This window comes from Merops nubicus, unplaced genomic scaffold (genome assembly GCF_000691845.1).
Source record: "Merops nubicus isolate BGI_N331 unplaced genomic scaffold, ASM69184v1 scaffold16554, whole genome shotgun sequence".
Taxonomy (NCBI): Eukaryota; Metazoa; Chordata; class Aves; order Coraciiformes; family Meropidae; genus Merops; species Merops nubicus.
The window spans coordinates 31,371-54,055 of NW_008603731.1; the positions used below are offsets into that span (position 1 = coordinate 31,371).

The 22,685-nt window shown below is 37.5% G+C and overlaps 1 protein-coding gene across 1 annotated transcript in view; it reads left to right on the plus strand.

Annotated features, from left to right (window-relative positions):
- Positions 1-22,685, plus strand: part of DNAH3 (dynein, axonemal, heavy chain 3) — a 56,592-nt gene that overhangs the window by 27,962 nt on the left and 5,945 nt on the right. The window contains 25 exon segments of the mRNA XM_008938773.1: positions 86-262; positions 976-1,067; positions 1,471-1,690; positions 2,498-2,632; positions 3,900-4,011; positions 4,569-4,810; positions 5,370-5,470; positions 5,551-5,653; positions 6,167-6,296; positions 6,790-7,032; positions 7,412-7,515; positions 8,595-8,889; positions 9,327-9,506; positions 10,222-10,345; positions 10,438-10,594; positions 11,573-11,716; positions 12,320-12,986; positions 13,119-13,284; positions 13,617-13,833; positions 14,755-14,937; positions 15,836-16,034; positions 17,126-19,267; positions 20,258-20,483; positions 20,806-21,050; positions 22,486-22,602. Of these exon segments, the coding sequence (XP_008937021.1) occupies positions 86-262; positions 976-1,067; positions 1,471-1,690; positions 2,498-2,632; positions 3,900-4,011; positions 4,569-4,810; positions 5,370-5,470; positions 5,551-5,653; positions 6,167-6,296; positions 6,790-7,032; positions 7,412-7,515; positions 8,595-8,889; positions 9,327-9,506; positions 10,222-10,345; positions 10,438-10,594; positions 11,573-11,716; positions 12,320-12,986; positions 13,119-13,284; positions 13,617-13,833; positions 14,755-14,937; positions 15,836-16,034; positions 17,126-19,267; positions 20,258-20,483; positions 20,806-21,050; positions 22,486-22,602 (6,721 nt within the window).

A 22,685-nucleotide genomic window follows, 5' to 3' on the forward strand; every position in this document is an offset into this window, starting at 1 on the left:
ATATAACCATAAAAATATAGAAACAAAACTATTTTATATTGTCTTCATGTGTCTTTTGTTTTCCAATCTCTTTTGTCTGTATTAGGTTGAAGTATTATCTGTAGTTGCCCAACAAATACTTAGCATACAGCAGGCTATTATTCGCAACCTCAAAACATTCATCTTTGAAGGGACTGAAATCTCTCTTAATCCTTCCTGTGCTGTGTTTATCACGATGAATCCTGGGTATGCTGGGCGGACTGAGCTGCCTGATAATCTGAAGGTAAATCTGGAATCCTGATTTTTTGTAGAAATCAAATAGAATTTGCAAGTTCTGGTCTATTGTAATAAGAAAAGGAAAGCAATCAAATAATACACTGATAACCTGTTCAAGTGCTGTGTTTTTTTGCCAAGCTTTAATGACTGTCTGGGATTGTACAAAATGCACAGAAAGGTCTCAGTCTAACTATGATGATACCAGGTCACAGTGTTAACTGTGTTCTCTCTAAGTGGAAATTCTCCTGGTTAATAATCAGTTTGCAATCCAAGTCCCAATTTAAATTTATTATAACTTTACAAGTTGCTGAGACGCTTCAAAGCTGCTGATAATAGTCCTATTTTCCTAGCTTTGCCACAATTTTCTGCATGACCTTTTTACAAGACATTAACCACATCATGTGCTAATTTGTCCATTTTGAAAGTGAGATTAATGACACCTCCATTTTCCTTTATTAATAGTTCTTTAGGGTTGTAACTCCTCCTAAGCATTTGTTCCTACAGTGGTTAGCACAGACCTGTTGAACCTTTTGATAAGGTCACAGTTCCAGTCACAATTCTAATGCAATCCAATACATTCAGATGATTCCTAAAGTCGTGAAAACGGAATAGAGAGTATAGAAGTTCATGAAGTTATAGAGAGCTACTATTCTTGCAAAACAGGCACAAGTTATTACCATATTCCATTGTGTAACCTTGTATCTTACTTTTTTCTTACAGGCACTGTTCCGAACAGTTGCCATGATGGTTCCAGATTATGCTTTGATTGGAGAAATTTCACTTTATTCAATGGGATTTTTGGACTCTCGGAGGTAAGAAATGCCAAATTTTCCCTCAGTTGACTCTGATATACATAATTCCTCTATAGGTCATATACGTGTGTTGGAGGCACATGATTTTGTAAGGCTCTCTATGTTCTGTTTCTCCAGAAAGTACATTTTAGTCTCCTGCTTTATCATCAATTCTCATTTACCACCCCATGTTGGTGGATGTGCACCTCTCCACAGGATATTGGGAAAATGTATCATAATATCAGAGTTTCAAAACAGCACACACATTCTCTGGTGTGACATGATCTACAGTTTTGCTTCCCAGGCATTTTGGACCATCTCATCAGCTGATATGTCTGATAATTTTGTATATGTAGGTACTTAAATTATTTTCTTTGGATGATGAAATATTTTCCTTCTATATGTGATGTTTTAATATCCACAGTCTTGCCCAGAAAATTGTTGCCACTTACCGTTTGTGCTCTGAGCAGCTGTCATCTCAGCATCACTATGATTATGGAATGCGTGCTGTTAAATCTGTCCTGACAGCAGCAGGAAACTTAAAACTGAAGTACCCAACTGAAAATGAAAGTGTGTTGTTACTTCGGGCTTTGCTGGATATTAACTTGGCCAAATTCTTGGCACAGGATGTGCCATTATTTCAGGTAAGGTCGATGTGTTTAAGTTTTGTGATGATGAGGTCCATTATAAGAATCTACAGAAACAGCTCATTATCTTAATTTAGATCAGGTTGATCTCAGTATATACTAATATGGCAGCATCTAGTTATTTCAGTCCACTGATGTGGATGCAGTCTTTGGTTGTGACAGTGTTATTTTGAAAAACAAACTTTCAATGTTTTATAAGAACATTTATCTTGTTAAGCGTCACCTTTGTGCCGTTTAATTCATGGAAACCATTCGTTGAAATTTGCATCCTGGTTTTGGGCTGCAAAAGATGTGTGGACAACTAAATTGCAGTCAATTAGAAATCTGAAGTCAGAATGAAAATGGTGAAGTTTCTGTTTGCATACTGCTTCAGTAAACAATAAAGACTATGCTAAGCTTCAGAGCAATCATTGTTTGAGACCTAAAAACTGGGATACAAGCACACACAGAATCATTGCTATGAAATTTCCAAACAGATACCCTTCTGTTTAATCACTGAAATTTTCAACCACTTTCACATCCTTTCCTCTAATACTTTTTGGGGCAAATTTGCAGGTTAAGCTTCCTTTTACAATATCAGTGTTTGTATGAAAAGTGCAGACACTTGTTTCTGTCTCATGGCATACAGAATATTTGCATGGCTACAGTCTGACTTGAAGTTAATTTTGTTCAGCTGAGGACATTTCCTTTTAAGCTCCCATTGATTTTATGAATATTGTTTTGCTTGTAGATTTTTATACTTTTGTAATTTTCCTTTTTGTAATTTGTGTTTAAATACTGTTCTGTTCGGTCTTGCTTTAACAGGGCATCATATCTGACCTGTTTCCTGGAGTGGTTCTTCCTACACCTGACTATGACCTCTTTATCCAGGCCCTGACTGATAGTATAAAAAAAATGGATCTTCAACCAGTTCCATGGTTCATTGGAAAAATTATTCAGGTTTATTTTCACATAATTCTGGAGAAGAAAAACATGAGAGGAGAAATGTTTTTCATTCACTGTCTGTGTCATGAATGAATAGCTAATAGTTTTCATGATCAGTTAGTAGACTATTACAAACAGCATGCTTTTACTGAGTAAAAATCATGGAGTAGAAGCCTGCTTTTCTCATGGTGATTTTTTAATTCAGCCAGCCTCTGAAGCAGCTAACATGTGCAGCTACATTTAGGTCTTATGGTTCAGGACAGAAAATTAAAACGAATCTTTCAATAATTGAGGCAGTATAGCCTAGTGAACAGAACTCTGGACTGGGACTCGGGCTCTGTTCTCAGTTCTGCTCACATTCTCCCTGAGAGGGCTTGAAAGGAATGACATTTCTCACCCTTGTTTATGCTTCTTCTCCAGGTCAGCGTTCCCATTGTCTCCCATTTACCAGTATTAGCTACCTTTTAAAGAGTGCTTAACTTTTGTTTTTTTTTTCCTTCCATGTGGGTAGTGCAGCCTAGTAACAGTGTAATGGCAAGGCCAAAAATGTGTGAACTGGGACAGGATCATGAGGGACCTTTCCAACAGCAGTTCAGACTTCATGGCTCATCTTCAGACTTAGCTTAAGTGGCTTTGCAACCTGTGCTTTATCTTTCATTATCTTTCTTAGGGACATATTAACCGGTTAAAAATTTAAGCTAAACCAGAAGATATTTGCCTTAACATGAGGTGAAAAAAAAAATCTTTGTAGGGTTTCTTACAGCTCTGTTTGAAGGTGTTCTATTTGAAGGCTTTGACTTGAGTTCTGGCAAGATCTTGTGGGTTGACTAAAGAAGTTGCCACTGTTGCAGTCCAAGCTGAGTCTCTGTGGGTCCAGTCATATGACAGATCCTCATAACTGTGGTTTTAATCCCTTTGTGTTAGCTTCCTTGGTAACTATTGACTGCAGTTTAGGCTTTTGGGCTGTTATCTGCAGTGCCTGGTTAGTTTGCTCACACCCTGTACAACAATGCTGTTACAGCTGAGGGATGACATTTAGCCAGAAGGAAGGGAGGATGCCTGGGGCAATAACTTCTTAAGTTACATCTGTGAGAATTAACGTAATAATATGACTGCCTTCTTATTTGGGTTAATGCTTCAGCCAGCCTTAATAGAGTGTAGATATTTGGCTGGTATTTTGTCCTGCTGCACCTGAGCGCAGGCGAGATGTTTCTCTAGTCTCATAGACATCATGTTCCCTTTTGGGCTATGTCCAAGAGTCAGCCTCCTGTCACTCATACAGGTATACGAGATGATGCTGGTGCGCCATGGTTTCATGATTGTTGGAAGTCCTTTGAGTGGGAAGACCTGTGCATACAAAGTGCTAGCTGGAGCCCTTGGTGATTTATGTGCAGGTAACATTGTTCAGCCACAGACTTCTCATTAAATGAAGTTAATTCTATGACTAATGTTTTTTCTTTGCAGAGATATGCCCAGGTTGTTAATTGTGCCATATTCTGCTTTCTTGACTAGAAGGTTTCTGTTTATTGAACTGTTTTTGTCTGATATATTTATCTGGAAGTAATTTTGTCTGCATTTACTGGAATAGTAAAACATTTTCATATGTTTATGATTTTTTTAAATTTAATTAGGCATGGTATTTGTGCATAATACTCTTAAAAAGATAGCTCTGGTAGGGAGATTGTAAGTAGCTCCCATAAATGTATAAAATCTACTCTGCTCTGCTTTTTCTTTTTTTATGTGCTTTTGTACATAGGACTTTGTACTTTCCTTGTACAAGTAATGGAAATTCTTATTTTCTGTTACCTAGCTGCCAAATGTCTGTTTTGATTTTTTTTTGCTTTGGGCAGCTAAAGTAGGATCCCCAGGAATCTTCTTGTTCCATACTTTGGTTGCTGAATGAAACTGAGCTATCAAATTCTGAAGCTCATCTATATGTCTTTTTACACAGCAAAATCCATGGATGAATTTGCTGTTGAATACAAAGTTATTAATCCCAAAGCAATTACTATGGGACAGCTGTATGGCAGTTTTGATCCTGTAAGCCATGAGTGGACAGACGGAGTTCTCGCAAATGCATTCAGAGAACAAGCATCTTCTACCACAGATAACAGGAAGTGGATTATTTTTGATGGTCCAGTGGATGCAGTTTGGATAGAGAACATGAACACTGTGCTGGATGATAATAAAAAGGTAGACTAATTTTTGCCAATAACCTTGTCCTTGAATATAGGTAGTTTATTTTAGTAGTAGCAATATTGTTACCATGGTAGTCACGGGAGGTGTGAGACTCGGGAGGAGCAGATATGCTTAAAAGCATTGCTTTTCCCCCAAGTTGTATGAGTTGGTTCAGTAGATGATATTAAGCTGTTACTTCTGCCTAGAAGCCTTGTCTTGCTTCTACTTTACTGAAATGAGGTTGCTTAGTAAAGACTTTTTACTGACCCTTTTAGGAAACTGAAATATGTAAGCTCAGTTCTGTAGCTGAAAACTGAACTGTCTTAAAATACTTTGTGAATATATTAACTAAAAAAAAAAAGCTGCCAGTTGTTCTCTGTGTCTCTGCAAGCCTTTACAGTAACACATGGCAAAGTTGAGACAAGGTCAGTAAATAAGTGTTATGAGAACACAAATGAGTGAATGGGGAGTGACACTAAGCAGAATGGTCAGTGATTTTATGACAGGCCTTGTTTTAACTGGATGATCTTCACTGTCACAACTAGATAATGTTTACATGATGTTTTTATCCCAGCTATGCTTAATGAGTGGTGAAATAATTCAGATGAATTCAAAAATGAGTTTAATCTTTGAGCCAGCAGACTTAGAGGAAGCATCTCCAGCAACCGTCAGCAGGTAATGTGCAAGCATTCAAACTTGGACTCTCCCACCTTGTACATCTATGCCTGTACCCATAGATGTTTTTTTCTTCCCAGGTGTGGTATGATCTATATGGACCCACAGGAGTTAGGGTGGAAGCCACTGAAGGATTCCTACATGAATACACTGACTCCAAACCTTCAAGAACACCAAGAGCTGGTGCGAGACAATTTTTTTACATAGGTCTGATTTAGAATATTAACTTTAAGGTGATGTTCAATTTGCCAGCTTGAAGGCAGGCATGCACAATCAAACTTTTTGAAGTACTTTCATGATTTAGAGGGTTCTAGATCTCCTAGACGCTGTTGTAAATTAGTTTGAATGTCAATGTCGTTGCAAGAAGAGCTGAAGATGCCATGGGTAGTAGAAATGGAATGTGGGAAATGCTGGAAGACTCAAAATGTTTTGAACTCATCCTTCTTCTGTTTAAGACGTCTAGGGTCTAGCTTGAGAAATGCTCCGTGGCAGAAGCAGCTTGTGTTCACTATCAGATAACGATGGTGTGACTTTCTGTTCACTTAAGTATTGCCTTGCTCAGGTCCTTTCCTGTCATTCCTTCTGCTGAGTTAAAGAATTTCTGATGCCTTATGCTTTATTGAGAGAGAATTCAGGGACAGTGGGAAATGTGTCAACTCCTGCTTTCTTTAAAGCCTTTTCCTTTTCTCTTGGCAGATCAATGACATGTTTATGTGGCTAGTCCAGCCCTGTTTAGACTTCATTCACCTTCACTGCAAAGCTATTGTACAAACATCCTCTATTCACCTGAGTTACAGCTTGATGAAACTCTTTTCTTGTCTGCTTGGTGGGTACCCTTAGCTTTATTCTTTTTAATTCAGTTTTCCTTTTTTTCCTTCCTGTGTTCCATAACAAGATGTGTGTTATCAGCTACAAGGAAATACCTATGGAATTCCTTTACTGTTGAGATCATATGACAGAAGTCTTTTCTCATTGACCAGTATTAATAACAGTGCTTTGATTAGCTTACAGAGCTTTTGCATTTATACACTGGTGTCATTACAAAACTGAACATGATTTTGTGAGTGTAGGCCATATTTTTGCTTGCTCTTTGCTAGCATCTGAAGAAAAGATCTAGGACACTTTGTAAATATTTTTTTCCAAGTTATTTTTATTTGTAAACAGTATTTTATGTGGACAAGACCCACACTCTGTAGTCTGGCTTTGTTCCACTGAAGACAATGCTCCAAATTTATCTCAGAATACTTTTGCAAAAATGCATTTTGAATTGGGATTTATGATTATTACTGACATTTAACTATTGAAAATGTGTGTTTTAGATGAAATAAAGCCATCCGAGGAAGAGGAGGAGGAGGAGGAAAGCAACTCTAGTCAGCATATCATCTCGTGGCTGCAGGGGCTTTTCTTTTTTGCTTTGGTGTGGACAGTTGGTGGGATCATCGATGCAGACAGCAGAAAGAAATTTGATTTGTTTTTCCGCAACTTGCTCATGGGAATGAACGATGAAAACCCATGCCCCAAGAGTGTGAAGCTTAGCAGAAGCAGTATCTTCCCAGAAAACGGTGCTTCTTTATAACTGTACTTGCCTGGCCTTTTACAGAGCAGTAAGAAAACTCAGCCCTGCAGGGCAGAACAGAGTGCCTGGCAGATACCAAGTCTGCAGCAGAGCCACCATCTGCCGAGCCTTGGGCTGCACAGTTGAGTGCTCTTTCCTGGCTCTTCTAACCAGGAATAGCATATGCCTCATGTTGTACTTGAACAACATAACTGAATCTGACCTATAATAGTTTGGTGAGGATAATGGCAGTGGGGGGGAAGGGTATCTCGTGTACTAGAAAGCCTTTATCTCACACTGTTGGACGTCTCACACTAAAATGACTGAAGTTTATTTCTATTCTTTAATCAATGGGCTTTCCTGTGTTGTTTTTTTTCAATTAACAGGGAGTGTTTATGACTTCTATTTTTACAAGCACGGCAGTGGGCAGTGGAAGATGTGGATGGAGTATATCACAAAAGAAGAGCAAGTTATCTCTCCAGGGGCTAAGGTTGACATTGATAGCTTGCATTATAGAAAATAATTATTTGACTAAATAATTTAGAAGAGTAAATCAACTGCCTTAGCTAGCTATGAGTCTACTGTATGAGACTACTTAATGTTTGACCTACAACATTTCACTGATATCTGTAGGCTCCTTTTTATGCTTATGTCTTAATTCTGGTACCATCAATACTGAAAGTTTGGCACTGCAAATGAGCATGAAGTCTTGAGCTCTCCATGCTCCATCTTGGCTGATGGTTAAAATCTTTTCTTCTGCTTTTGTCTCTGTAATAGCATCTGATGTTGGGGAAATCCTAGTAGGAAAAAGACAAAGCCTGAATTCATGTTCCTTCTTTTTTTTTTTTTTTTGTGATTGATATAATGATTTTTTTTTTTTTTTAATAAGCTAATCAGAGAAAGCAAGCAAAGAGCCTTACTACTTCTTTGGGACTGGAAAACTGTACTCAGAGTCCTGGATCCCCTCCGTTTGCAAACAGGGTCACTCAGATTTTAATGGCAGCTGTGAAGTCAAGGGAAGCGTAGCACACCAGAGATCTGCAAAAGTACCTATTTGCAGATGAGATTTCAAGATAATTTATGATGTTTGTTCAGATTTTTATTTCCATGTAGTTGCAACTGTCTTGTCTATTAAGTACTTGAGAGATACAAGAATACATTTCATTCTTCTGTCTAAAATCTTTTCTTGATGTCTAGTGCACAGCTGCTAATGATAAGTAAAAGGTGAGGAAGAGAAAAAAATGTCCATATCACTGTTCCTTTCCCTTTGAACAGCGGGGTAACACAATTAAGCCATATTTAACCCTGCAGTTCTTCTGGGCTTTATATAGCGTCTGGGAACCATAACAGACATAGTACTAGATATGCTATTTACTGCATAAAGCCTGAAAAAAAAAGTAGAGCCCTATGATCGACCAGAACCTTGTTATAGCCTAAGATTTCAGAGAAAATAATTTTTGAAGAATGCATTTCTGCTGCAGGCTTCCTGTAGTTGCTTCTAAGTATCAATGTTGATTAAGGTATCAGATGTGTGAGTTTCATGTGCTGTTTTACTTTCCTGTATAACAGGTGTCTGAGCTGATCATTCCAACAATGGAAACTGCCAGACAAATGTTTTTTCTTAAAACATATGTGGAGCATAATGTCCCTTTGCTTTTTGTGGGTCCCACTGGCACTGGGAAATCAGCTATAACAAACAATTTTCTATTACAACTTCCGAAGCAAAAATACATCCCAAACTTCATCAACTTCTCTGCAAGAACGTCTGCTAACCAAACCCAGGACATTATTATGTCCAAGCTGGATAGAAGAAGAAAAGGATTATTTGGACCTCCTTTTGGGAAAAAAGCTATAATATTTGTGGGTAAGACTGTTTTTTTCAGGTTTTATATAATTTTAATGCAGGCTGGCTTTAGGCAAAGGAAGCGATCGACCGAGACTAGTAATTTTGGATTGCCTCATTGCTCTTTGGCTTTTTCCAGGCATTCAAAAAAGGATTAGCACTGCCCCCTGCTGAAAGGTTTCTGTTCAAGTGGTGGTTGTCTTCAGAGTGGTTCATAGTGTTGCAGTGAGGCATGAAGTAAAATAAAATCAAATCACCAACCATGCTGAGTTAAACAGTCACTTCTAAGGATGCCTGTGAACTATAATATCATTTGATTCTGATCAATTTAATGGGAAGCAACAATAACAAGACACAACCTTTTTCTACCTCTACTACAGTTGTTTCTTTAGTTTTGAAAGAAAATTGTAATTCCTAAATGCTGAGGGTTTTTTATTCAATGTCTGTGTTCTCCATAGATGACCTAAACATGCCTGCAAAGGAAGTGTATGGAGCCCAGCCACCTATAGAGCTTCTCAGACAATGGATTGATCATGGTCACTGGTATGATAAGAAAGATACATCCAAGATTAATATCATAGATATGCTGCTTCTTTCAGCTATGGGTCCACCTGGGGGAGGCAGGAATGATATTACAGGTAAGAAATATATTACTTTGGCAAGTAGTTATGTAATTGACTGAGGTTAAGAGGCAGGTTCAGCATTGCTGATGACAAATTCTACGTTTATCTGTTGCTTTTAAACCTACAGGTACATTCACTGGCTGGGTCATGCTAAAGAGAAGTCTGTATGCTCAAGGTCAAACTGATAAGTTTTTCAGGGAGAGTTTAACCAACATCAAACCCAATGCTTTAAATGTTGATTAAGCTATGAATTATGAAAATAAATCTAAAATGAGAGAATTGGACACTTTTTCCATTTTCTATTCTTTGGAAAAGGAAGGGAATACATCTTCTTGCCATGTCCCTCTGGCAGTTGTCTTCTGAAATTTTATCTCCTGCTGCTAAAATAGGCTGTGTGCATTTACTTACAAGCATGTTGCCTGGAAGTCCATGATTCCTGTTACTATCATAAGGGAGGTTATATTTCCTAATGGCCTTGTTGTAATGGAGATTCATGTTTTTCATATTAAAACCAGTTACTCTAAGCGAAATGCTGATATAAAATATAAACCAGTTTATATTTCTTTTGCATCATTGCTGGGGCAGAAATTTGCCAGAAACAAAATTATGGAGCTGGAGGCAGATTCAAATATTGTTTTAGTGCAAGTTAGTTTTAGAATATGCTAGCTGAAAGGTGGAGAAGTGCTTGGACATTACTGAATCTACCTGCATCTTCTTGTGCATGTTACAGGGCGTTTCACACGACACTTGAATATTGTATCTATACATTCTTTTGATGATGACATATTAACCGGGATTTTTACTTCAGTTGCTGATTGGCACTTCAGCAAAGGCTTTGAGCCTGTGTTTCTAAGGTAATCTGATATATTTCCTATTAACACCTTGTCATCTTTTCTCCTGTGGTTCATCTGCAGAATTTAAAATTGTATCTCTTTTCCTTCTTAAGGCTGGGTAAGATGATGGTCCAGGCAACACTGGTGATTTATAAAATGGCGGTTGATAATTTTCTCCCAACTCCTTCAAAATCCCACTACGTCTTTAATCTGCGGGATTTTTCCAGGGTTATTAAAGGAGTGCTTCTCTGCCCACACACCCATTTGCAAGTAAGTTGTATCTTAATTATGTTGCTGTAAGAAAGAGAAACGGAAAAAGTAAATTATTTTTATAGTATTGATAAGTAAACATCTCAAAATACATTAACTGTGATTTCAATAGATGTACAAGGTTTAAAATCAGGATAGTCCCTGAATACCTTGCTGTATATTTTCTGTTTGTCTCTGAAAGACACAGCTGTCATTTGTTAATATTATTTTCTTGTATTAGTTAGGCCCAGAGGTCCAAGACCAATGTTTTAAGGCATGTACATCAAGTCAGACAGTCCCTTCACCTGAACTTGCAAGCTAAATATACAAAAGAAATAAACATGGTAAAAGTCTCAGTATCTCTCTTTTACAGATGGCAGATATCAGTGAACAAGACTGAACAATCACTATGGTTCGAAAGGACCTCTAGGATCATCAAATCCAACCTTCATCCCAACATTCCCTAACAATTTAGCTCTGAGTTTGCCTGTTGTCACAGACTACAAATTAATAGAGATAGATGTGTATGATTTTCATCCTTCTTCAGTAGAATATCACGTTAAAGCAGTATTAAAGTTTTATTTCTGTTGGAAGGATGTTTTTTGTGCAGGAACAGAACAGAACAGCTACAAGCTATTCAGGGTAAATCTTAGCCAGTGAGTTTTGGACAGGGCTTGGATTAGAGCCCATAAGCCATATCTTTGAAAGATTTATTCTTCCCTTTATGTTGAAAGGGTGAGAGATTTGATACAGTAGAGAAAAATGCTTTGACATGAGTCCGAGTTTGTATTGGTAGGAAAGACAAGAAGGTAATGAGGTGAGTAAGACAGTTAAGTTAGCTGATGCTGAGCCACATTCTGAATCACTTGGAACTGAGCGATTCCCACTGAGTTTACTACAAGATATAGTAGGGTCCAGATGGACATTTCTATCCTGTTGTTTTTAAACAAAATCCTGCCTGAGCTTTATTTATGCATTTTCTTGTACTGATATTTTCAGGATGGAGATAAACTCATCAGACTTTGGATTCATGAGGTTTACCGAGTTTTCTATGATCGCTTAATTGATGAGGAGGACAGGAAGTTATTCTTTCAGGCGGTACAAGAAACAACATCAAATAGCTTCGGGCAGAGCTTTGATAAGGTATTTTTGGGTAATGTGCTGGGACCAAGAGTGAGACTGATGTGTTTTCAGGAATACTTAGACATTGAGATTATATTAGTATTGGACACATTATGAATTATTTTGATCAGTGCACTTAAAAATATGGATGGTCTTCTATTCAGTATTGAATATTATACATGTTCTTAGTCAAGTTAATACAGAGTACTTCATGTTAAATTGATATCTAGCTTCAACAGGATTCTGTATTGGTGCAGAGGATTAACTGGAATAAATGTCTTACACAGTATTTATTGGGGCTTTTACTCAAGTTAATATTTGGATGAGCCAATGAGAATAGTGGATACTTTTGAGAAGCCTTTTGGGAACTTGTCTTATATTTGAGAGCAAAATCTCTCTGTGAAGTATGCATATGTGGAAACTTGCATGTCAGCCTACAGCATTTTCCCTGTTTAGGTGGTGTTTGTTGGTTGGTTGTTTTTCCACACTAAGGTAGTAACTAAAATAGCTGGAAAACAGTGCTTCCCACAGTATTATTTCTATGTAGATAAGAATGATTATGTCTTTAAGGAAAATAATTCTCTAATAGTTTGAATTATCTGTTGATTATTGTCTTTTCTCTAGGTACTGAGTCACCTGTCACCTACTGGACAAATCTCTGATGATAACATTCGCAGCCTGTTCTTTGGAGACTATTTGATGCCGGACAGTATCGTAAAAGTGTATGATGAAATCACAGACTTAAAGCAACTGACAACTGTGATGGAACACTACCTTGAGGAATACAACAATATCAGCAAAGCACCAATGTCCTTAGTCATGTTCAAGTTTGCTATTGAGCATATCTCAAGGATATGCAGGGTACTGAAACAAGATAATGGACATCTGTTGTTGGTGGGGATTGGTGGGAGTGGTCGACAAAGCGCTACCAAGCTAGCCACCTACATGAATAACTTTGAACTCTGTCAAATAGAAATTACCAGGTCCTATGGAATCAATGAATGGAAAGATGACATTAAACAAGTCATGCTGAAAGCAGGTGTTGGCAACAAGAATGTGTCCTTCTTGTTCTGTGATAACCAAATAAAGGATGAAGCATTTGTGGAAGATATCAACATGCTTTTAAATACCGGTGATGTGCCTAATATCTTTGCAACAGATGAGAAAGCTGAAATTGTTGAGAAAATGCAAGGTGCAGCTAGGATGGAGAACAGGAAAATTGAAGCTACTCCCCTTGCTATGTACAATTTTTTTATTGAAAGGGTGAAGAAAAATTTGCACGTTGTCTTAGGTCTGTATACAGTGTGTTATTTCTTAGAATGTTTTCGCTTTGACTTATTTTTTCTGCTTCCTAACTGCAAACAAACTTAGCTAAAACATGGTGTTTGTTTTGTTTGTTTGGTTTGGTTTTTGTTTCTTCTAGCCATGAGTCCTGTTGGTGATGCATTTCGGAATCGATTACGGATGTTCCCGTCACTGATAAACTGCTGCACCATTGATTGGTTTCAAACCTGGCCTACAGATGCTTTGGAAATGGTTGCTAACAAGTTTTTAGAGGATGTTGAACTTGAAGATGGCATTAGAAAAGAGTATGAGTTTACTGTCAAGAACTTAAGAAGTTTGTTTGCCTTGCCCTTGCCCCCCTAAAATATTTGATCAAGAAACTGGCATTATAAATAGACAAAGCTAAGCCAATGCTGGGATTTCAGTGCAAGTCAAAGATACCTAAATATATGTATCTGATGTTTCTGAAAATCAGGCCAGTCTTCAAAAGGAGTCTGAAATATTTTTTTATAATGGAGAAAAAAACAATTCAGCCTTCACTAACACTATTACAATTTCATAAGCTTAGAGTAGTTTCCTCATAATTAATATTAAGATAGGTTGTGTTTTGATAGTAATGTGGAAAATTTTTCTCTAGGGTTGTGTCGATGTGCAAATATTTCCAAGAAAGTGTGAGAGAGCTCTCCATCAGTTATTACACTACACTGCAAAGACACAATTATGTGACACCAACTTCATACCTAGAATTGGTTCTTACCTTTAAGACTCTGCTGGATAGCAAAAGGCAAGAAGTTGACATGATGAGAGCTCGTTATCTTATGGGAGTTCAAAAACTTGAATTTGCATCTTTACAAGTAAGTTTCAGATGAAAACACAGAATATGTGCCATATGCATACTTTAGCATGGGGATTGTATAATCTGATTAAAACTTAAAACTTACTAAATTCTCTCTTAGATATTGATAATTTTCTATAGAAAGCAAACAAGAAGTTAGATTACTGCTTAGTCATTTTAAGAAAGTATGGTATCTAAGTTCAGATTACAGCACTTAATAGAAAGCTGGATTAAACTGATGGTACTCATTAAATGTTGAGTGAATAAACCTTACAAATTTAATTGGTTTTCAAATTTTTATATGGAGAATCTATGCCTCAGCATTCTAGTACCAATTACCCTTTACTAAAATAGGGAAGAAGCTGAAAATTTTCTAAGACAATAGTAAACATTAATTCTTGAGTAGATTCTCAGTAAGTTCCAGGTAAATAACCTCCTTTTTTAACCCATGTGATCCAGGGCTTGATCTTTCCAAGATGCAAAGTAAAGGCACTTCCCAGTATTTACTGGATGAGGAACGTCCAGTTTGTAGCTGTTGCTGTTACTGATGCCATGTTTCCGTACAAGTTTCTTTTGGCTTTCCACCTGTGCCATAAAGGATTATTTGGGATTCCATAGTCTGAAAAGTGTCTGTGAGGAAAAAACAGAAAATAAATTTATCAGTTTGTTTCTTATTACTGAAATTAAAATGGATCATAAAAAATCAAGTATATTGCATGGACGATTAAAAAAATCCTTTTAAGAAAATCTTTTCAGTTCAATAAAACAGCTCTTAGTAAAAATAGGCTAGAGAACTATTTTAATAATTATTTAGATTAAATGCCCTTTTTTAGATTGTATCAACATAGGGCCTCCTGATCTTTATTCCTAAGACATGAAGATGTGAAATGCATGCAATGTTTTCACAAATATTTTCTTGATTTCCTGTTATGTTCATTAGGTTGCAGAGATGCAGAAAGAACTGACTGCCCTTCAGCCTGAACTGATTCAGACTTCTGCAGAAACGGAAAAAATGATGATCAAGATTGAAAAGGAGACAACTGAAGTAGATGCAAAGAAGGAACTAGTGTCAGCAGATGAAAAAGAGGCTAATGAAGCAGCAGCTGTTGCTAAAGCTATTAAGGTAGTGTACAAGGGCTTGAGCCTGGAGCATGATGGGTTCCAAGTCTTTCCAAGTAAATGGGAGTTGTGATGATGTGTTAATGGGATGATCCAAGCTCTTAAAGTAACTAAATTGGAAAAGATGACAAATGACATGTTCCTAATATTAAAAAGGTAAATTTTGCCTGTTTGGAGTATGACTGTATCTCACAGTAATGCATAGCTTCCTTTTCTAGTTCATGTCCCAAAAGCTGTATAGCTCTAATTTCTGCACTAGTATATTCTCCTTCAGTAATGAGGTTACACTGTTTCCGGGCCCAAAGACAGTTTGTGTAGAGTGGGCTGAGGTAATCTGGCACAGTGCTGCCTGGAGTCCCATTAGGCATAACCTAAGTGATATTGTGATAACCAGATGTCTCCAGCATAGAATTTCCCCTGGGAAGCTGCAGGATTCCTCAATATCTTTTTTTGGTTTTGTAAATAGTGGGAAATGTTAGTGACAGATAAAATAGATAATTACTGAGATCTGAGTACCTGGTAAAGAATTAAAGCTACACAGTATATATTTTTTTAACTGATCAGTACTGTAAGATTTAACTAAGAACAACTGTATCTAACCCAAATTTTCATTGTCCTTGTCAGACCAGAGGGGCTTTAATCTTGAAAGCTTCTCTGGCTTTTTCAGCTGTTGCTTCAGCTTACGGAAATTACTAATTTCTCTACAAACCTTCCTTCTGTAAACTGCACAGACAAATTATGAAAGTAGTTTTCTCTCCAAGAAACACAGTGTTGTCAAGGGTCTTTTTATTAGGTGCTTAGAAGCAGAAGAGGTTCTCTGAGGCTGTACTGTAGTGGGGTAATCAGATTGCAAACCTGCTATTGTATGAGGGTTTAAAGACTTCTGCACAATGTCTTAACAGGATGAATGTGAAGGAGACCTTGCTGAGGCCATGCCAGCTTTGGAGGCAGCACTTGCAGCTCTTGATACCCTCAATCCTTCAGACATCTCTCTTGTGAAATCTATGCAGAATCCACCGGGTCCTGTCAAGCTCATCATGGAGAGTATCTGTGTCATGAAAGGAGTTAAACCAGAGAGAAAGCCTGATCCAAGTGGCAGTGGTAATGATGAAGTATTTGCTAGCCCTGCCATAGCAGTGCTTGGTGTACTGCTGTGCTGTACTAGTGAAATGCTTCTGGGTTGAATGCAGTCATGTGCACTAAAAGTCTGTTTTGCTAGCAATGACTTATATAAGGACACTGCATAGCTAAGAGCTGGTTTTGCCATTGTAACGTACTGCCCTTGCTTGACACTTTTGTACAAGCTTTTAAAATATGATCCCAGTCAAGTCACCTCTTCAACTTCCTTTCGACCCAATCTTCAGATTTGCATTGCTTGAGGAAATCTGGGAGCTAAAGGTGTGCTGTGCACCATTCACCTGTGTTTTCCCCCCTCTAATCCCTACTACCAAACTTTATCGGTTATGCTGGGAGAGAGAATTCTAGCTTTAGAATAAATGTAGGTGATTACTCTAATGAAGTTCTTCCTGTGTGGATGTATTTGGTCTGGCTGAGCTGGTTTTCCCATAGCAGTCCTCCTGATGCAGTGCCTTTGTGCTGAGTTAGAAGGGTATTGAACAGAAGAGAGTTAGAAGGGTGTTGAAGAGTGTTAGAAGGGTGATGGGTGTAGAACAACCATGTTATGTGAAAATCAGCTCAGCCAGGCCCGGCACAGTGGGTTATGTTGTCCTTGTGGGATTGCACAGGATTTGCAAGGGAAGAGAGGAAAGAGACCTTTTTCTTTCATTTTTCTTCTACCTTATGTCCCTGCAGTTCAACCCTTCATAATTAAAAATAAGAATTCAATACATGTCTTTCATCCAAAACTGTCTTATCTAAATTAGGAAAGAATGCTTTCACTTAGTTATTGTTTTGTCTAGTTAACTAGGCTGAGAAAGACCATATAGTAATTTGTTCTCCGTATTTTGCTTGGTTGGTTGAGTTAGTTGTAATTAACAACTATGACAGAAGTTAGAGATACTGAAGTTCCTGTCTGAATTTCTTTAGGTAATGATTTCCCTAACCCAGTTAACAGTGGTTGCATAGTAAAATTCCATTGCAAAATCATTGATGTTAATTCTTCATTTCAAGTATTTTTTTTCAGTTTGAATGTGTATGCTTTAAGCCTGATGTTAGTATTGTTTGCAATATAGGTAAAATGATAGAAGACTACTGGGGACCATCTAGAAAAATCCTTGGAGATTTGAAATTCCTTGAGAGCTTGAAGACATATGACAAGGATAATATTCCTCCTGCTATAATGAAGAGAATTAGAGAGAGGTTTATTGAACATCCAGATTTTCAGCCATCAGTCATTAAAAATGTCTCATCTGCCTGTGAAGGACTGTGCAAGTGGGTGAGAGCCATGGAGGTGTATGACCGTGTTGCAAAAGTGGTTGCCCCGAAGCGTGAACGTTTAAGAGCTGCAGAAGAAGTACTGGACATTCAAATGCAGAAGCTAAAATTGAAACAAGCAGAACTTAAGGAGGTGGTTGATCGCCTCCAAGCTTTGAACGATGAGTTTGACAACATGAACGACCGGAAGAGAGAATTAGAAAATAATATTGAACTCTGCTCACAAAAGCTTGTGAGAGCTGAACAGCTAATTAGTGGTCTTGGTGGAGAGAAAGATAGGTGGACAGAAGCTGCAAAATTATTAGGGGTTCGGTACATAGACCTTGTAGGAGATGTGCTGTTATCATCAGGAACTGTGGCTTATTTGGGAGCCTTTACAGTTGATTACCGCCTAAAATGTCAAAAGCAATGGCAAGTTCTGTGCAATGAAAAGCACATACCGTGCTCCAGTGATTTTAGCTTAAGTAATACGTTGGGGGATCCGGTCAAAATCCGTGCATGGCAGATTGCTGGCTTGCCAGTGGATTCTTTTTCCATTGACAATGGCATAATTGTTTCTAATTCGAGAAGGTGGGCTTTAATGATAGATCCTCAAAGGCAAGCTAACAAGTGGGTAAAAAATATGGAGAAAACTAACAGGCTGTCAGTTATCAAATTATCTGACACAGATTATGTGAGGACATTAGAAAATGCTATTCAGCTTGGAACACCAGTCTTGCTAGAAAATATTGGTGAAGAACTTGATGCTTTCATGGAACCCATTTTATTAAAGCTGACATTCAAACAACAAGGAGTAGAATACATGAAATTAGGGGAAAATATAATTGAATATTCAAGAGATTTCAGGTTTTACATAACAACCCGCTTAAGAAATCCTCATTATCTTCCAGAAGTGGCTGTGAAAGTTTGTCTAGTCAATTTCATGATTACACCTTTGGGTCTTCAGGACCAACTTCTTGGAATTGTAGCTAGAGAGGAAAAGCCTGAGCTAGAAGAAAAGAAAAATAAACTGATTATAGAAAGTGCAGCCAACAAGAAACAACTAAAGGAAATTGAAGATAAAATCCTGGAGATCCTTAGCAGTTCAGAAGGAAACATCTTAGAAGATGAAACAGCAGTTAATATTTTGTCTTCATCCAAGAAGTTATCTGAAGAAATCTTTGAAAAGCAAAAAATTTCTTCTATAACTGAGATGCAAATAGATTCTACTCGAATGGGGTATAAGCCAGTTGCTATTCATTCAGCTATTGTCTTCTTCTGCATCTCTGATCTGGCAAACATTGAACCTATGTACCAGTATTCATTGATTTGGTTCATTAACTTGTATATTCAGTCTATTGCTAAAAGCAGAAAGAGTGAAGATCTAGAAGAGAGAATTAAAAATATAACCGAGCATTTCACAATAAGCATCTACAATAATGTCTGTCGGTCGCTGTTTGAGAAGGATAAGCTGTTATTCTCCTTCCTTCTGACAGTAGACATTATGAAGGGAAAGGGCCAAATAGATGATGAGGTTTGGCGGTTCCTACTGACAGGAGGTGTTGCTCTTGATAATCCTCACCCCAATCCAGCTCCTGACTGGCTCTCTGACAAATCGTGGGCAGAGCTCGTACGTGCATCTAGTCTGACAAACCTCCAGGGACTAATGGAACATGTAAGAGAGAACTTTTCGAAGTGGAAACTAATATATGACTCTGTAAGACCCCATGAAGAAGCCTTCCCTGATGGGTGGGGCACAGTGGTGGGGTTAGATCACTTGGTTATTCTCAGATGTTTGAGACCTGACAAAATAATTCCAGCAGTGCAGAAGTTCATTGTGGAAAATATGGGAAGAACATTTATTGAACCACCTACTTTTGATCTTAGAAGAAGTTACAGTGATTCAAATTGTTGTGCCCCTTTGATTTTTGTATTATCACCAGGTGCTGATCCTATGGCAGGTGAGCATGGTATTAAAAAAATATTTTTTTACCTGGTTTAATGTCCCTGAGTGTAACTAAACTGGTAATACTTTATACCCCTTCATTCGATCTTTAAAGTGTCTTTAAACTACAATACAGCAATGATGGCTGTCAAACATTTGCATCTGCCCATGTATAAACAATGTTAGTAAAATGATGGGAGGGTGGAATGGATATAGGGGTGATCAAATGTCTAGGTCTCTGAGCAGTAATTTAGGGATCTAGCAGCTTGTAACATCCAGACCAGTTTATCATTTATGCTTGCATTAGAATTCATTCAGGGGGTATTTGGGACTTGCCCCAGTCTTTGTTGCAACTCCTTCTTCAGAAAGTTTTGTCCCTCTCAGTTACTAACTAAATGGTGTATTTGACCACACTTAAAACCACATGTGTTAGATGTCCTTTAAAAAATAGCCATCCAGATTACTTTTAAACCTGGCTTTCTGCCAAAATAATTGTAATATGGTGCCATACTGTAAGGCTATATTTCCAGGAGGCACTAGCTTTGATGGAAGAGCTGGAGGGTTATTTTTAACCAGATCTAAAGATCCAATTTGCAGCTCAACCCCCATAAACAATTGTACTCATGCAACAGAGAGAGTAGAGAGCTGTAGTGCAGGCTGCAGCTGAGCATTCGGTTCTAAGGGAGTGGACAGGTGTTTAATCGGTGTAGTTTTTGGTGGTTTTTTTTTTGTTTGTTTTGTTGGGTTTTTTTAGTAAAAACCTAAGTTTTAGCATATGCCTGAGAAACATTGTGACTGATAAAACATTTGATGCTGCTTCTGGATTTTTGAGGTGTTGGTGGTTTGTTTTTTTGTTTGTTTGTTTGTTTGTTTTCAGTTGAGTAAATTATTTGTTGACTTTTGCCCATTTAATTACTTTTTACATTATAAAAATGATAACTATAACATAGATCTACTTTCTAATGGGTTTTGTCTTTCTTTGCGCATGTGAAACTTGCCATCATAGGTTTGCTAAAATTTGCTGATGATGTTGGCGTGGGAGGCACAAGCATTCAAACTATTTCACTTGGACAGGGCCAGGGCCCAATAGCAGCAAAAATGATTTATCAGGCTCTTACTGATGGGACCTGGGTAGTGTTACAAAACTGCCATCTTGCAACTAGCTGGATGCCTGCTTTGGAAAAAATCTGTGAGGAAGTTATAGTGCCTGAGAATACCAATGATAAGTTCAGGTAGGAGTTTCAATATCTTGCTTTTTTTAATGGGAGTATTTCTGGTTTGTTGAAGACACTAGTAAAAAGAAATGGAACTTCTTTTGTGTGAACAAGTAACGTTCATAGCGTTTATGTGCAGTGATAAAATGAAGATACCTAATTAGGAAGTAAACTTTTCTACCTGCCCAACATAATCTACTTTATGCCTACCTTTAAGAACAAATTTAGATGTTATCTTTATAGTTCAGCAAGTAGTAAAAATTAGTCTTCTGCAGATCAATACTGATGTTTTGTTAATATTGATGATTTTTTGATAATGTGCTTTTATTTTTTTTTTCAGGTTGTGGTTAACTAGTTATCCATCAGAAAAGTTTCCTGTTAGTATCCTCCAGAATGGCATCAAAATGACAAATGAGCCTCCAAAAGGAGTTAGAGTGAACCTGCTTCGATCATACCTTAATGACCCCATCTCCGACCCTGTGTTCTTTAGTGGTTGCCAAAAGCCAGAAATATGGCAAAAACTGCTGTTTGGTCTCTGCTTTTTTCATGCTATTGTACAGGAAAGGAGAAACTTTGGACCATTGGGTAAGGTTTAGATTATTTTGCAGGTTGTTTCAAAAAAGAGTAGTAATTTTGAAATGCATTACTGGAGCCTCTGGGTAAAAAGTCAATAATGTTGTTAGCAACATTATAGGAGTGCAGTCTGTATTGCACAGAATATAATAAAGTTTAAAAGCTGCTATTTGCAGGAATTCTTACTCAAGCAAAGATAGTCTTGAAGCTACTAAAAGTATTACCCTGGGGGAGGACTAGAAAGTACCAGTTTTCCAAGTAAATACATTATACAGTAGTTACATTAAATTATAGCATACTAAATTATTGATTTGTTACTGTAGTTTTTACTCTAACCATCAACTCCACTTACATTTTAAACTTTCGCAATTAAAGACATGTCTTCTTCAGTTCTGCTTTTGTTATTTATTTGTATACTTAATTTTATCAGAACTCCTGCATATGGTTACATGATGTGAAACCAGTTTATGTAGCTGTAGTGTATTGTTCATAACAGCAGTGAAAAGATGTATTAGTAAGACTCGTGCTTCAGTGTTTTCTGTAATCTTGAAATATTTAGAAAACTACATAGAATTTCTACATCAAACGTAGAAGAAAATGTAATCTATAATTCCATATATGTAACTATATGAAACTAATGCTCTGCACTGGTGTACATGGAGTCCTCAGCATTCCATTCCAACCAAGTCTGTCTTCGTCATAACAGGTTACTCTTATGAAAATGTTATATTTTGGCTGAAAGCAGATGTCCTTATTTTAATAGGCAGCTGTTTAAGTAAACACTAGACTGCCAGTATGAGGATAGATTTATTGCTTTAAAGTAAAAATATAATTTTTCCAAGTGACAAAGAGGTAATTTTCAAAAGCAACATCAACTGCTTAATGTGTCGTGCTTCTGGGTGAAGAAGGATAGCTGCAGCAATAGCCCTTTTTTTTGGTTTGTGCTAGGGATATAGGTTTTCTGAAGGATTCTTTTATCTGGAGTATGCTCCTGTGTGGTGTTTTTTATTGTACTGTTACTCTGAATGTCATATGCAAACAGTATTAATAGATGGGCAGATTGGTTAAAAACTAAAATTAATAAATGAATTAAAACTCTTCATCATCTCCAGATAGCAACAGATTAGCTGAAAGGTCTAAGCAGGTCTGCGTTCTGCTTAAGGTAAAATATGATTTTTCAGGAGCATGTGATGCCAGAATGGCTGTGCTTATGTTTTAATTGTATAGAATGATAGTAATAGTGCCTTAGGATACAATATTGTCATGGAGTTGTATTGTCCCTTGCGCAATAAACAGCCTGGTAAATGCTGGGGCTGCTTTTAGGTACTGTCTGGCAGTTGTTATCTTCAGCTCTGTAGTAGCAGTATAGTACCAATACTATCATTTCCTGCATGTGGTTATCAGTACAGAGCACCAGTGCCCTGTGTACCTTCTCTGAACTGAACAGGTTGGAATATTCCATACGAGTTCAACGAGTCTGACCTCCGCATCAGTATGCGACAGATCCAGATGTTTCTGAATGAATATGAGGAAACCCCCTTTGAAGCCCTGACGTATCTAACAGGTACAGGCATTGCATCCTCTAACATGGGTTGACTTTGATAGGCACTTTTAGCTGGTACAGTGATGAACCGATAAGTTCTTGAC